At 41.7% G+C, this 14,325-nt stretch overlaps 2 protein-coding genes across 6 annotated transcripts in view; one reads left to right on the forward strand and one right to left on the reverse strand.

Moving 5' to 3' along the window:
• Positions 1-14,325, forward strand: part of LOC309714660 (kinesin-like protein KIF1B) — a gene marked incomplete at its 3' end in the record, with an annotated part of 91,592 nt that overhangs the window by 16,084 nt on the left and 61,183 nt on the right. For 3 of the 5 annotated variants that reach the window (XM_082547246.1, XM_082547239.1, XM_082547238.1), the window contains 11 exons: positions 135-277; positions 807-1,025; positions 1,534-1,630; positions 1,751-1,982; positions 2,081-2,214; positions 2,315-2,376; positions 2,471-2,616; positions 2,795-3,140; positions 3,241-3,362; positions 3,456-4,438; positions 5,263-5,762. In XM_082547246.1, coding sequence (XP_082403372.1) covers positions 1,959-1,982; positions 2,081-2,214; positions 2,315-2,376; positions 2,471-2,616; positions 2,795-2,980 — 552 coding nt within the window. In that variant the 5' untranslated portion in view covers positions 135-277; positions 807-1,025; positions 1,534-1,630; positions 1,751-1,958. Of the gene's footprint in view, positions 1-134; positions 278-806; positions 1,026-1,533; positions 1,631-1,750; positions 1,983-2,080; positions 2,215-2,314; positions 2,377-2,470; positions 2,617-2,794; positions 3,141-3,240; positions 3,363-3,455; positions 4,439-5,262; positions 5,763-14,325 lie in introns of those variants that run through there. The other 2 variants (XM_082547237.1, XM_082547247.1) reach the window with 2 other exon arrangements.
• LOC309714640 (uncharacterized protein) lies at positions 6,555-11,329 on the reverse strand. Its single transcript, XM_082547197.1, has 4 exons — positions 11,212-11,329; positions 9,709-9,812; positions 8,134-8,730; positions 6,555-7,458 (listed from the first exon to the last, which is right to left on the reverse strand). The coding sequence occupies exons 2-4, from the start codon at positions 9,724-9,726 to the stop codon at positions 6,781-6,783; spliced, it is 1,293 nt and encodes a 430-aa protein (XP_082403323.1). The 5' UTR covers positions 9,727-9,812; positions 11,212-11,329; the 3' UTR covers positions 6,555-6,780.

Consider the following 14,325-nt stretch of genomic DNA (forward strand, 5'->3'; position numbering starts at 1 on the left):
ATATCATTGTGATGTTGTTTATTCTATTACTCTTGTTCTCTTCTGCTTGTTTTCTTTTTTCTTTCTCAACAGGTGATCCAGGTGATTAATAGATGCATTTTTTTTCTTTTTTTTTTCTATGGCTTTGTGTCCAGATATCAGCGCTCACCTGGCTGGTACCAAGAAGGTTCAGCAAGTGCTCCCCAGACCTGGAGTCCTGGACAGATTCTTCCCAGACCAGCCTCAAGCTGTGCAGCAGATCCGAGCGACATTGGCTGACCTCTACACTCTAGACATGGTGAGACAAAGGGCACGGTTTTTTCATTGTTTGGAAAATTTGGCATTAGATAATCCTCACCTGGGTGTTGCTGTTCAGTGTAAGCAATATCATTTGCATTTTATTCCTCTGATTTATTTCTCTGTGGCGTTTATGAACTCGTATTTCTTAGGCTGGCTTTTAAGGAAGGAGAAAAGGTATGTATCAGTTGGCTGGGAAGAAAGATGGAGGTGGAAAGGATGTGCAAGCTATGGGACAAAGTTGCTGAGACTAGGTTAAAAAGAGGTGAGGATCAGTGAGCAGGAGTGTGGCTTTGTGCTGAAAAGAGCACAACAGATTGTTTGGAGAGAAGGTGAAGGAAAGTCAGCTGAAGCAAGACAGTTTGTGGAGTTTGTGTTGGACTGTATGTTATGCTGGGAGCCTGGGGATTAGTGCACTTTGATTCCAAGTTAATACTAACTAGTGTTTCTCACTGGTTTTTGGGTGGTGGAGTAAAAGGGATTGGTTGGTGGCTGTTTCTAATGTTAGCCTTTTCTTGGTTTTCTTACAGGCAGGGTAAAGACATGGTGATGAATGAGTGTGTGGGCAGACGCTGAGGACCAAGAGCTCAGGACAGTCAGACGGGGGCGTCGCAGCAGGAGTCACCGTGCTCGACAACCCTCTGCTGTCCTGAGATGTCACACTCCTGCCTGCACATACAAACCACACTGAAGTCAAAGTTCCACCTGCACCTCCACCTGTTCTTGCAACAGCATGAAAACTGACAGAGGTGAGACAGAAGAAAAGTTCTTGTCTATTTTATTTTATTTTTTACTAAGTTAAGGAATTAAGTTAAGAAGAGTGATTAAATAAATAGTTTCTTGCATTTTTGATTTAATGATTGTGTTTAGGATTATTTCAGAAACATGTTTAGAGGATCTTTGTAAGCCTGTATTTACTTTAAAAGAAGGGAAGCACTTCTTCATCCTACAGAAAAGGTGACACATTACAGATGAGTTCATAAAAAGTGTCTCTGTCACTCTTTCAAGGCTCTGTCACTTTTTCTTTTGTACTGGAACAGCATGTTAAAGTAGGCCTAGGCTGCCATCTTGTGGCAGTGTGTTGTTACTACAACATATGAAATTGTGTTTCTATTGGAAATATAATTCAGCACCACTGAGCCGCTCTCTCAGTTACAAACTGAACCTGTTTTGTAGACGTATAAATCACTAAGTACAGTGAAGCTTTTGGTTTTGTAAAAGTGTTTCTTATTCTAAATGCATGTTGATTTTTATCAGGGTGAAGAGCAGTTAGCAGTGCATTCATGGACATCTTTAAACTATTAATTGAAGAATCTTTGGTGATGATGGCATGAACTAGAAGCGTGAGCTCCAGGTGAGACTGCACAGAACAACAAGTGTCCTTAAACTGCATCAACTGATGACGTCTTACAATTTTATTCCACTGTGTGTTTTTATCATTGAATGTTTCTGTCTTTGTGTACATGTAATGCAGACACTAAAGCTGAGCCAGAACTTCATGCTGAAGAGAAGGATTCTTTTAAAATGCATGGGGGAGCAAGCGAGTCAGATACCAAGGGCACAAAGATGAAGCAGGTCTGATCGGAAACCGTTTATTTCCAGGCCAGGGAGCACAAATAAAAACACCCTTAAAAGGTTCCCTCCTGCTCAACGGCGTCACTCCCTACGGAGAGAAGATCTACATGACCTTATCTGCGTATCTGGAGGTCAGCCGCTGCTCCGCCGTGTTGTACCTGTTTGTACGTGTTTTTAAGTCTCTTGATGTCATCGTGTCTAACACACACCCTTTATCTCCTCTCTGCAGCTGGACCATTGCATCCAGCCTGCCATTATCACCAAAGACATCTGCACGGTCTTTTACTCCCGAGACGCCAAGATTTCCCCACCCCGTTCTCTCAAGAACCTCTTTGGGACTGGATACTCCAAAACTCCTGACTGGTAAATCTGGGCTGCTGCACTGTGGCCATCTCTGTTTCACAATCAAAGATATCTGCCCTGTTACAAAGTTTCCTTGTTCAAAACTTCTGCTTCATTATAGCAACCGAGTGACTGGGATCTACGAGCTGAGCTTGTGTAAGATGTCTGACACTGGAAGCCCAGGTGAGCGGCCATGAAACATGTTTAAAGAACGGCAGCTGTTTTATCATAATTCTGTGGAGAGCTTCATCCTAATGAGGGCTCATGTCCTGAGCAGGGATGCAGAGGAGGAGGAGGAAGGTGCTGGACACATCAGTGGCTTATGTGCGTGGAGAGGAGAACCTGGCCGGCTGGAGGCCCAGAGGAGATAGCCTCATCCTAGAGCACCAGTGGGAGCTGGAGAAGATGGAGCAGCTGCAGGAGGTGGGGCCTTAAAAGATTCATAAAGAAATAAATCTGTTTAATATCGTAGAGGGAAAAATGACTTTTCAACTCAAAGACCAAAGTGCTATTCTAAAAAGTTTTTTCTTAGAGTACAGACTTTACATGACTAACCTCCCCTCTTCTCCCCACCTCACATTCGCCCCCATCTTTCGTCCAGGTGGAAAAGACCCGTCACCTTCTGGGAGAGGCGGCTCCCGTGGGAACAGCTCCCACCACCAAGTCCCTGAGTGAGTCTCTGTCCCCCAGCGTGAGCTCCAGCACTCTGTCCACGTCCACCTCCATCTCCTCGCAGATCTCCAGCACCACCTTTGAAAGCGTGAGAAGGAGCTGGCCACCAAGGTGAGAAAAACGTGGGCTTAGTGGGCGTTCTTGTTGCTGCCTTCTTCCTTCTCTGCTCGGAGCTGATCGGTCTTGTTCCTGTTGTGTTGTAGTGCCTGCGCCTTCTGACACACACCTTCAATACTGAATACAACCAGCTGGTGAACAGCATCAGTGACTGCAAGGTGAGAAATAATACAAAGAAATAAAAAAATAGCCTTTCTGTGTCACATCAGGGAGTTCCTATATTGACGTCTACCTCATCCTGCTGTTGTTTCACTTCAGCTTTCTCTCATCTCACCGATCGGACGTGATCCATCCGTGACGAGCTTCAGCAGTGCCACCCTCACCCCTTCCTCTACCTGCCCCTCTCTCTCGGACTCGCGCTGTGGCTCCATGGGCCAGAAGTAAACATATTTTTAGGAACATTGACCTCGATCTGCAAACGGTTATTGACAGGTTATCTATTTGATTCTAACTTGGTGTGATTTGTGTTAAAGGACCCCTGAGAACAGCTCACGTGCCTCCAGTCCCTCCTGCTCAGACTGTGAAAACTTCCCGATGGTTCCCACTCTGGAGACCTCCTACCTTGCGCGGGCTGCAAAGAACGAGTTCCTGAACTTGGTGCCTGATATTGAAGAAATGCGACCAGGGTGAGTAATGCCATATTAACCCAAATACTGTCACTATGACATGTGTCTCACAGACCAAATGTAAGTCGACACTCATGTTCTCTAGTTCAAGCAGAAATGATGTGGATCGATTCAAATTCCTGAGCCTGGATGATTTCAGCTGGAAACAAACCAACTCTGCTTCTTCCTCAGATAATTCAATTCAATTCAATTTTATTTATATAGCGCCAAATCACAACAAAAGTCGCCTCAAGGCGCTTCATAGATACAGAGAAAAACCCAACAATCATATGACCCCCTATGAGCAAGCACTTTGGCGACAGTGGGAAGGAAAAACTCCCCTTTAACAGGAAGAAACCTCCAGCAGAACCAGGCTCAGGGAGGGGCGGGGCCATCTGCTGCGACCGGTTGGGGTGAGAGAAGGAAGACAGGATAAAAGACCTGCTGTGGAAGAGAGACAGAGGTTAATAACAGATATGATTCAATGCAGAGACGTCTATTAACTCATACTGAGTGAGAAAGGAGACTGGAAAGGAAAAACTCAATGCATCATGGGAATCCCCGGCAGGCTACATCTATTGCAGCATAACTAAGGGAGGATTCAGGGTCACCTGGTCCAGCCCTAAATATATACTTTACCAAAGAGGAAAGTTTTAAGCCTAATCTTGAAATCTTGTCTTCTGAATCCAAACTGGAAGCTGGTTCCACAGAAGAGGGGCCTGAAAACTGAATGTGTTCACTGACCGGTGTTGCCAGCTTTGGTGGCTCGTCTCCCGCTCGAAGAGGACCAAAAAGAGAACAATACAGTGTTCAGCTGCCTGGCTGTGCTCTACACACACAGCCCTGCTCTGGTACAGTAAAAACCACATTTACATTTGTTTACATTTCCAATGTAGAGGATGAGTTTAGATCACTGTGGTCCAAGCTTGTCGTCAGTTATAGAAACTGGATGTTGCACAGGAAAGTGTTTCCTTACATTTATTTTGTGTTGACAGAAGTCTTTGATTCATATTGATTATTAAAGCGGGCTTTAACCTGTGGAGAAACACGTGTGCTCTTGCTCCTTCAAACGGTTTTCTTCAGAGATTTCTCACTGTTTGTACACATGCTGAGTGGCTAGTTTTGAAAACACTTACTTTACCTTTACTACTCTGCTCAGAAATGCAACCTGTGACCTTACACAGCCCAAAAACTTATCCTAAAACATAAATTAACAAGGACAGAAGCTTTTTACAAATGCTTCAACAGTGTAATTCTAACAAGGTATGCAATACATCTAATGTCAGTTCAGAGGTATGAAGTGATGACACTTTGACATCACTGAATAAAAGCAGTCTTGTCATAATAAGCTTTGCTGTGGACAGTTGGCGCGTTCATGTTAAACTTTTTCTTACAAATAAAAAAGGTAATCAGATGTTAAGTTTGTTCAGTTTTAGTTGTTCTCATCGTGTTGCTCCTCAGATCTCCCGTTGTCCCTGAGCCTGACTAAAGCTCGGCAGCTTGTTTTCAGGGCATGGCAATGCAGATATGAGCTAAATGTGACACAGCAAAGAAAAATCAGAATCAAGAAACCCTGAGCTGACTTTCATGGCTGCAGACGTGACATTAAGAGCCTCACAGATCAAAAAAGTATGGGATTTAAACTGCTTCTAGACCTGCACACGTCTGTTTCCAGGGCAGGATATCCATTCCAGTGCAGCAGAAGGAGCGGTCAGTGTGGACCTCGGTGCTGTACAGGACCTCCTGGAGCTGCTTGTCTCCTGGCATCTGGGCTTTCACTCGTATCTGAAGGACAAAATAGGAAAATCAAGTTGCTCTCACTGTCACCTGATTTCCACAGACTGCCATCTGACCACATCCCTGCAGTTGGATCCCACCGCCGTACCTCTAGGATGGGTCTTCTTGGTGTCAACCCAAACCACCCTCTCCTTCAGCTCTGAGCTGAATATATACACATGATTGCTTCTTAAAAAACAAACAAAAACAAAAAAACGTCCCCACACGGAGTGAGACTCAGTCTTGGATGCCCAGATCAGCCAGTGTGGTGTCCAAGAAAGGGAAGGGTTGGTTTGCCAAGTTGGGCTGTACCTCGATGGGCAGTGTCACCAACATGGGGATATCCTGCTCCAGTCTGACGCGCAACATCTTGTTGTGGGACCCCGGGAGCTTCCTGTCTGCCGATCCGCCTCTCCGTTGGCCTGCTCCACAGTCGCTGCCTCCTCCAGAGAGCGTTTTGTGTCGTCTGCTGCCAGCTTGACTTGCTGATCTTTATCTCAGGAGGCAGTGGGTTTTTACCCTCTCCCCCTTTGATCCTGTGCGTTATCGTTTAAAACTCGCTATCTGCATCTTTTGGCTCCAGCACGTCTTTATTGTTAGAGTTGTTGCTTGCTGTGTTCTTCTGCAGGGTGCTGATGATTCATTGTTCTGCTTCTTCTGATGGTAAACGCCTCTGGAAAGCCTGAATATGTGAGCGCGTCTGATTCATACAGAGTTCTGCTCTGCCCCCCCGGACTGATATATGCAGCCAGTGTGAATGTGTGTTATGTATCACTCACATGTTAGGTTCATTAGACTGACACAAGGGTGATGCACAGATGTTGGTGTTTTTAGGGCCAAGTGTGAAAGTGGAAGAAAGACAATTTGCAGGTTTCTTTTGAAATGTTAAAAGAATGTTGGAAATTTGATCAGAATACAGTAAAAATGAGAGAAACAGATATTTTTCTCAGATCATTGTGTTAAATTGTCATAATCGCCGTGTTCTTTAAGACTATCAGCTCTACTCTAAACAACCCTGAAAGCCTCTGCTGACACATGTCATCAGTTCCTTTCTTTCTTTGTAAACAAGGTCGAGTCTGTCAGGTCAGCAATAGAACTTCCTACAGATGACCCATCAGTGTTTATTCCATGACTGTAAACATGTTTCCATTTGTCACTTCAGTCTTTACTCTGAAATACAGGAAATGACATCATGGCTCAAAATCTTTGTCGTTCAAACAATTCTTTATTTAACAATATTTTAACTTTATTTAACAAAATACATTCAATAAAAACTTGAACAACAGAAAACTGATTTTTAATCCAACCACTGAAAAAAAAGGTAACGACTGAACACAAACAGAAGAACAATTTATAAAGATTAAAATGGAACTACAGGAAGTTTGATTCACAGCCTCATTTGAACTTTAACTTAAACTTAAGGAGAGCCGACCTGAGCTCTGTGGAGCCTGATCTCCAGGGTTTTAAGTTGGACTCTGAAACCAGAGGATGTCTCTCTCTCTTCAGATTCACTCTGATCCTGTGATGGGAACGATTTCAGCCCTGCGTGATCGCGCTGATGTTTGCACAGAGCAGATGATGAAGTGAATGTTTTGGCACAGTGGTAACAGTGAAACAGTTTATTAGTAACGTGGGATCGTTTGTGTGCAGAGTATGAACTGAGATTACTGAAGCTCTTGTCACACTGCTCACAGCTGTAGTTTCCTTCCATGTGTGTACGTTCATGCTCGTTACGATTACTTGAACGTGAGAAGCTTTTGTCACAGTGTCTGCACTTGTATGGTTTCGCTCCTGTGTGGACTCGTTTGTGTCTTTTAAGGTGACTTGCAGTGGTGAAGGATGACCCACACTGATCACAGAGGTGCTTCTTGACCCCACTGTGAAAGAGTTCATGTCGTTTTAACTCAGCTGATGTGGGGAAGCTTCTCCCACATTCTTTGCAGTATTTCAGTTTGTCTCCAGTGTGTTTACGTTGATGTATTTTTAGGCTGGCTTGGTGACTGAAAGTTTTTCCACAGATGTCACAACGAAAGTCTTTCCCACCACCACAGCGATGACAGGGTTGAGAAGTGGATCCATCTGTGTCGCTCTGCTTCTAAACAAAGACACAAAGACAGTGTAAGTCAGTCCTTCAACACTTTTATCCTGAAAGTCGCCTGAAATAAAGAGCATCTCTGCAGACGTCCAATTACATTTTACTGTTTCAATTAACACACTCAGTTTACTGGGCTACAATAACTACAGGGGCGATCGTGGCTCAAGAGTTGGGCGTTCGCCTTGTAATCGGAAGGTTGGTGGTTCGAGCCCCGGCTTGGACAGTCTCGGTCGTTGTGTCCTTGGGCAAGACACTTCACCCGTTGCCTACTGGTGGTGGTCAGAGGGCCCGGTGGCGCCAGTGTCCCGCAGCCTCGCCTCTGTCAGTGTGCCCCAGGGTGGCTGTGGCTACAATGTAGCTTACCATCACCAGTGTGTGAATGTGTGCGTGAATGGGTGGATGACTGGATATGTAAAGCGCTTTGGGGTCCTTAGGGACTAGAAAAGCGCTATATAAATACAGGCCATTTACAATACTACCACCATAATACTACAGCAATACTTATTTAATATTACAGTAACATCTGACTTACACTTAAATGAAATGAAAACCTGAATAATGGCTCAGAGCTACTCTTCGGTGCAGTAGAAGTGCTAACATGCTAACACAATTTAATGAGCAGACTTGTTCCAAACAGTCAGACTGAACTTACAAGAATAAAATAAAAATACAAACCTCACAGTAACTGCACTTGTAGAGTCTCTTTCTGGTGTGGATCTGTTGGTGTTGTCTCAGGTACTGTGGAGTTTTAAAAGTCTTCTCACACAGGTCACATTGATAAGGTCTCTCCTCAGTGTGGGTAAACATGTGGTGTTGTAACTGTGCGTCTGTTGTAAAGTATTTACCACACTGATCACACCAGTACACATCTTCTCCGGAGTGAATGCGTAGGTGTATATTTCGGCTCCATAGCTGGCTGAAGGTTTTTCCACAGATGTCACAGCTGTATGCCTTAACTCCAGAGTGGGTAACTAGATGTCTCTGCAAGTGGCTACTTCGAGTAAAAGCTCTGCCACACTGATCACAGCTGTAAGCTTTAACTCCACTGTGGACGACTTGGTGTCTTTTCAGGGAATTCTTCCAGGAAAACGACTTTCCACACAAGTCACAGCTGAACGGTCTCTCTCCAGTGTGGATGAGCTGATGTTGTTTTAGTTTAAACTTCCAGGTAAAATCCTTCCCACACTCGTCACAGGTGTATTTTTTCTCTCTCTTGCTTCTGTGAGGTTTGTCGGCCTCCTGAGAGCGCTGACTTCTCGGTCCATGTTGGTCCTGCAGTGACAGAGATACAGAGTCAGTGAGTGAAATGCAGTCATTGAACAAACTGAAGCTTCAAACTCCCTCCATTAACACTAGTTTTAAACCTGAAGGTGGAGTGTGGCACCAAACACCACCAGAACCTGAACGACTGCAGGTGCTGATAAGTTGCGGTCGCGGTATTTCAACATCTAGTTAGCAATACAGAAGACGAGCGAGAATAAATGGAGTAATATTTTTTATGTGGCAGGTAATTTCAAATGCAGCGATTCTATCAGCCCAACAAACATCAGTAAACACACAAACTGTTTGTGTGCAGTTTGTCTCACAATGTGATGTAAAGACTGCAGTAAAATCCTCTGCAGGTTAGTGCAGGATAAGCAGGCAAGTTTACTGTAATGTGATGGATTTAAGTAAAGAACAGTGTGTGACTGGTGCACAGTGACTGTGGTGCTCATGTCAGAGTTAGATTACATCAAGTGTAGCAGAGATTAACTTAAACTTAAGCTCATGATGCTGACATTCATTCACTGAGCTCCACCCACATACCAACAGTTTAGTGTCTAATATAAAGACAGTGTACTGTCAGTGTAGAGAAAGGAAATCAGCCAGGACAACTCGTGAAACATCTGCTGACATCTGGTTGAATTCACAGAGAGCAGCAGGTCAGCTGATCACAGCCTGTACATTAAAAAAATCTACTGGAGCTCTCAATAGAAATGATTGTGAGCTGTGACCCTTTTCCCCCACACTGAGCCACTACAGCTGATTTTAGGGTTGAATCCTGCTGAATCCCACTTTAACATCTTCCTGCTCATTTTGATGTTTAGAGGCAACGTCACCGTCTAAGATGTAGGCATTGTATACATTGTATACATTATTTCTACATTACATTAATATTGCACAAGGTTCACTTAGTTTAGCATAAAATATACATACTGTATCAGTACTTCAGCTTTTAATGGAGTATTTCTTAACACTAGTATCTGTCACCTTCTGTGTTGAGCTCATTGTTTTCTCTGCAGTGGCTGAGCTGAGTCCAAGTAGCTGAAATTTCCTCTGCTGCTCCGTCAGACTCTTCTCCTCCTCCTGATCAGCTGGGACACAAAACAGAACTTTGTTAAGCTCCACACTGCACTGAAGAGTCAAAGTGTCTTATATGTTCATCTGAGAACACACAGAACACATTTTAGCTTCCTTGGGTGGACAACTTGTTTGAAACAAACACAAAAGGTTTGAGCACCGATACCAAATTCAGCAGTATGACACACCAGTACCAGGAGAGCAATTCCTCTTTAAAATATGCCCTGGCCAAGAAAAAACCCGACAATATACGTGTGCCGTGAGAAATGATAGATAGATAGATAGATAGATAGATAGATAGATAGATAGATAGATAAAATTTATTTCAAACATGCAAATATAATTGAAATAACAACAGAAAAAAATAAAAATAACAAAACTTAAAAATCATCAAGTTTTCATGTAAATATCTATGTCTACAGAATGTGTGTGCTCGAAAAGGAGTAGGATGAAGTTTTCTTGTTCCTACCCCCTTATTTCAAATTTCATTGCTTACAAATCCATATCCAGGATTCAACATTATTTGATCATATATTTAACTATGTACAAGTCTAACACATTGAACATACACAAATAAAACCATTTTCAGCACGTAAACCAGAACAACAACAAACTACATTTTTTACATAAACTAATCACTCTGTTTATAACAGCCGCTTAATCTCTGAGTTTATTTTCTATCTATGTGACAAAAACCTTAATGAACACTTAAGGTTGGGTTACTCAGGCCTTGATTTATAAAAAATGAGGACACAATGAGACAACTCAGTCACTGAGAGGAAGATTTCCTATATTCATGCAATTTATTATATTTTGAACAATCGTGTGAATTTTTGTATTGATGTACTTGTCTTGATTTCATCTGTATATCCGAGTGGGTGTAGAAATCTGAGCCATCATCTGAGTAAGCCTCATCACAACTTTGCGCTGATAAAGGCAGCTGTGTTTTAGCCTGGAACACATTTATTTTTACATTTCTCATAAATGTATTTCATTATAGCACTTTTACCGCCAACATGTTGGGTCTTTTGGAGCCGGAAGTGACCTTATATGGAAGAAGGGTGGCGCTAGCTAGCTTAGTTAGCAAGCTGCATTCATAAGCTGTGCAGGTGCCACAGAGATGCTAAGTAGCCTTAATAACAGACTAATAAAATAACAGAAACTCTGATTACAATGAGCTCATTTAAAAGCTTTCTTCTAATAAAATTATTTTCTTCTCTGTGTTTCACAACCTTTTGCTGATATCTTTCTGTAAATTAGTTTAAAGCAGCTTGAGTCAATTTAGTCAGATTTTTTTTTCCAACTGGTTCACAAAAACTTGAGAAGAGACACCGAGGAGAGCAACAGAAAGACTCATTCAGGAGCTAAACTGAAGATTAACTAGACTCGGATTAATATTAGCTCGATGCTTACCTTTAAATCAGTCTTGACAATAATCGGAGAGAAAAACGCCATAAAGCGGGAACTCGGCTTCTTCTTCTTCTGCTCTTGTATTTTTTGGCGGTTAAAGCTTTAAGGCGCATTACCGCCACCTGCTGGACTGGACTTTTCATGTCCCAAACATCATCAATTGGGCACAAATTTGTTGGAGTTTCTGTTAATAAAAAAGATGGAATTCAAGGATCTTGTTATTTGGTTTGTTTGTTTTCACCATTTACTCTACAATTTTCTGCCAGTGTATAGCAAACCCCACAACTCAAATCAATGAAGAATTTAGTATTTTTAACATATTGCTTAAGCTGGAACCAGCAGCTATATAGGCCTAATTTTTAATCCAAACATGTGATAGAGGTTTACCACCAGGAGAAGCAGACTGTAAATAAAAGACTGTGCTACTGAAAACTGTTAGTCTGACTTTGGATTGTAAATATGTTTCCATTTGTCACTTCTGTATTTGTATATGGCTCAAACTATTTGTTATGAAAGCAAAACAAACAAACTGATGTTGTATAAATTGATTCAGGATTATTTACTTCGAGTCCAGAAATCATAGCTGTCTCATCAGATCCAGTTGTGACATTAGCTATAGTTTCCGCGGAGGGTACTTGGTTCTGTATGACAGCACAGCTTTTAGGTTGAATTCAAGCGCTTGAGTACAGCCTGATAATTAGAGGCCTGCAAACTGTTTGCTGATGAACTTTGGAGGTAAAAGTACAGACAGCTATAGAAGACACAGGACACGAGATGGGTTCATTATTTCTTTTGAGTTCCATGTAACAATCCGTAACTCTGTAATTAATGAATGTGCCATTTAATCTTGGCTGCAGCCAAGATTAAATGGCACATTCATTAAATGGCTAAAATGGGTTGGCTGCCGTTCAGCATTTAGCACAAGTCAGCTTTTGATCAGAAAGTTTTCTGGTTTGATCCCTGGTTGCTCCAGTCTGCAGGCGAAATATCCTTGGACAAGATTGTAATCCCAAGCTGCTTTCTGATGCATCCATTGGAGTGTGAATGCTTTATAGAGTTTGTGAAACAGTTGTACGTGTGGTCAGATTGTTTTGTATTTGTGTGTGGATTGAAGCACATGTCTGAGAGCACATCAATCACTGCACATATTTTTTAAAATCTTAGTTTAAATAAAGTTTTTGATTATTTATTATAAAAAAGAGATGATATATATATAATGCAGTGGGCACTCTACCAGCTAACATGTCAGTTAATTTGACACATTGATTTATTTATCATTTCTTTTTCTCTCTCAGCTTTTCAGCTCCATATTTTTGCCATTTCTTCCACACTCAACTCTGTTCTACAAGGTGAGCCCACAGTTAATGTAGGAGAGGGCAGGTGGCATTAAGAGATTTGATTGGGCAATCTAGGGCCCAGTTAGTTCTTCCTTTTGGTGAAAGCTGGGCTCTTCAGTTCAGCATGGCACAGCTCCAAAGATTCTGCAACATCAAACCCTCTGTCTGCTAATGTTACATCACCTGGGCTGAGGCAGTCCAGGTAATTGCAACAGTTTCTTGAAATTAGTTAATTCAGATATAAACAGAGTGACAGTTTACAGATTCAAACATGTCTCAGAGAAAACAGAAAAAAACAGTAAAGCCCAACTCTCCTCTTTGTGATCAGGAAGACAAAATTCAACTTCCTGATCAAGTAGACAAATCATTCAACCAGCTTCTAGAAAAGGAAGATATTCAAAAGTTGAAAGAAATGGAACTCCTAGACATGCAGGGAAGAAACTTTGAGCTCCAAGCAAAGCTTGATAAAGCACTAGAAAAACTAGTGCTGAAGGACAAAAAGAATCAGGAGCTGCAAGTAAAGCTTGATGAAAGACCGCACACAAATGAAGAGTTTCTTCAAGAAAAAAGGCTACAGGAGATAAAACAGAAGGAAATGGATTTCAAGCTCCAGGACATGGAGAAACACAACAAAGGCTTGCAAATCAAGCTTAATGAAGCTCTGCAAAAAAAATTAAGAACTCCTCCAAGAAAAACAACAACAGGACATGAAGCAGTGCAAACTCCAAGGCATGGAGGAAAAATACAAAGCGCTTCAGGTAAAGCTTGATAAAACACTGAACAAAAATAAAGAGTTGCTTCAAGAACAAAAGCAACAAGAAATTAAACAGAAACAAACGGACTGCAAGCTTGAAGACGTGCAGGAAAAATACACAGCGCTGAAAATAAAACTTGATAAAGCCAGAGGTGGGACCAAGTCATTGTTTTGCAAGTCTCAAGTAAGTCTCAAGTCTTTATCCTCAAGTCTCAAGTAGAGTCTCAAGTAATGTCAGGCAAGTCAGAGTCGAGTCTCAAGTCACTGGTGTAAAAGTCCGAGTAAAGTCACAAGTCTGAAATTTTGAATTTCAAGTCCTTTCGAGTCTTTAAAAAGAAAAAAACAAAAAAATAATGTTGCAGTTATGCTAAATGTAAATATTAGACCATGTAATTTTTAAATCTGTGTTTTTCTCAACACATGACAAAATAGTGAACTTAGAAAATATACACAAATTGTGAAATTGCACCTCTTTAAAATGCAGCTCAATTAAACCTAGCTCCAAGGATAATTTTCACCGACAGTTCTGAGATAAGCTGCATGTTATTCTTGGATGCGGTTGTAGGACCGGTGTCGTGCCAAAGTAGGTATCCCCGACAGAATTTGTTTCCCCTGTGCTGGGAGCATGCAGGAAGTACTGATGTTTTCATTTTGTGAAAAATTAGTATCGTTACATTACCATTCAGTTTGAGGGTTACAACAGAAAATTATATATTTATTGCTCACGGGGTATCAGATGGGATTATTTTAATAAACCATAAACATTTTGGCTAATAACTATTTTTATTCTCCTGTAACTTTATTATATAAAGAGCTAAATCCTCCAAAGTTTCAGGAGAAATGCGTCATAATAAGAAGTGTTTGTGAACGAAAAATCAGCAATGTGGGATACTGTTTGTCCGTGATTTACACAGGGGGAACAAATTGTGGCAGGACCAGCCTGATATTATTTGTATCCCACTATAACTTCGTTGTATAAAGAGCTAAGATCTCAAAAATGTCAGGAGTAGTCAGTCATTATAAGAA

Source organism: Aulonocara stuartgranti (assembly GCF_965226115.1).
Source record: "Aulonocara stuartgranti genome assembly, chromosome: 9".
Lineage (NCBI taxonomy): Eukaryota > Metazoa > Chordata > Actinopteri > Cichliformes > Cichlidae > Aulonocara > Aulonocara stuartgranti.

What these genes read in the sequence shown, in the direction of transcription:
- LOC309714640 (XM_082547197.1), bottom strand. An exon ending in ACAAGTGCAGTTACTGTGAG is followed by an intron (nt 7,459 to 8,133) that starts GTTTGTATTTTT and finishes GTCTTTGTTTAG; the next exon opens with AAGCAGAGCGACACAGATGG.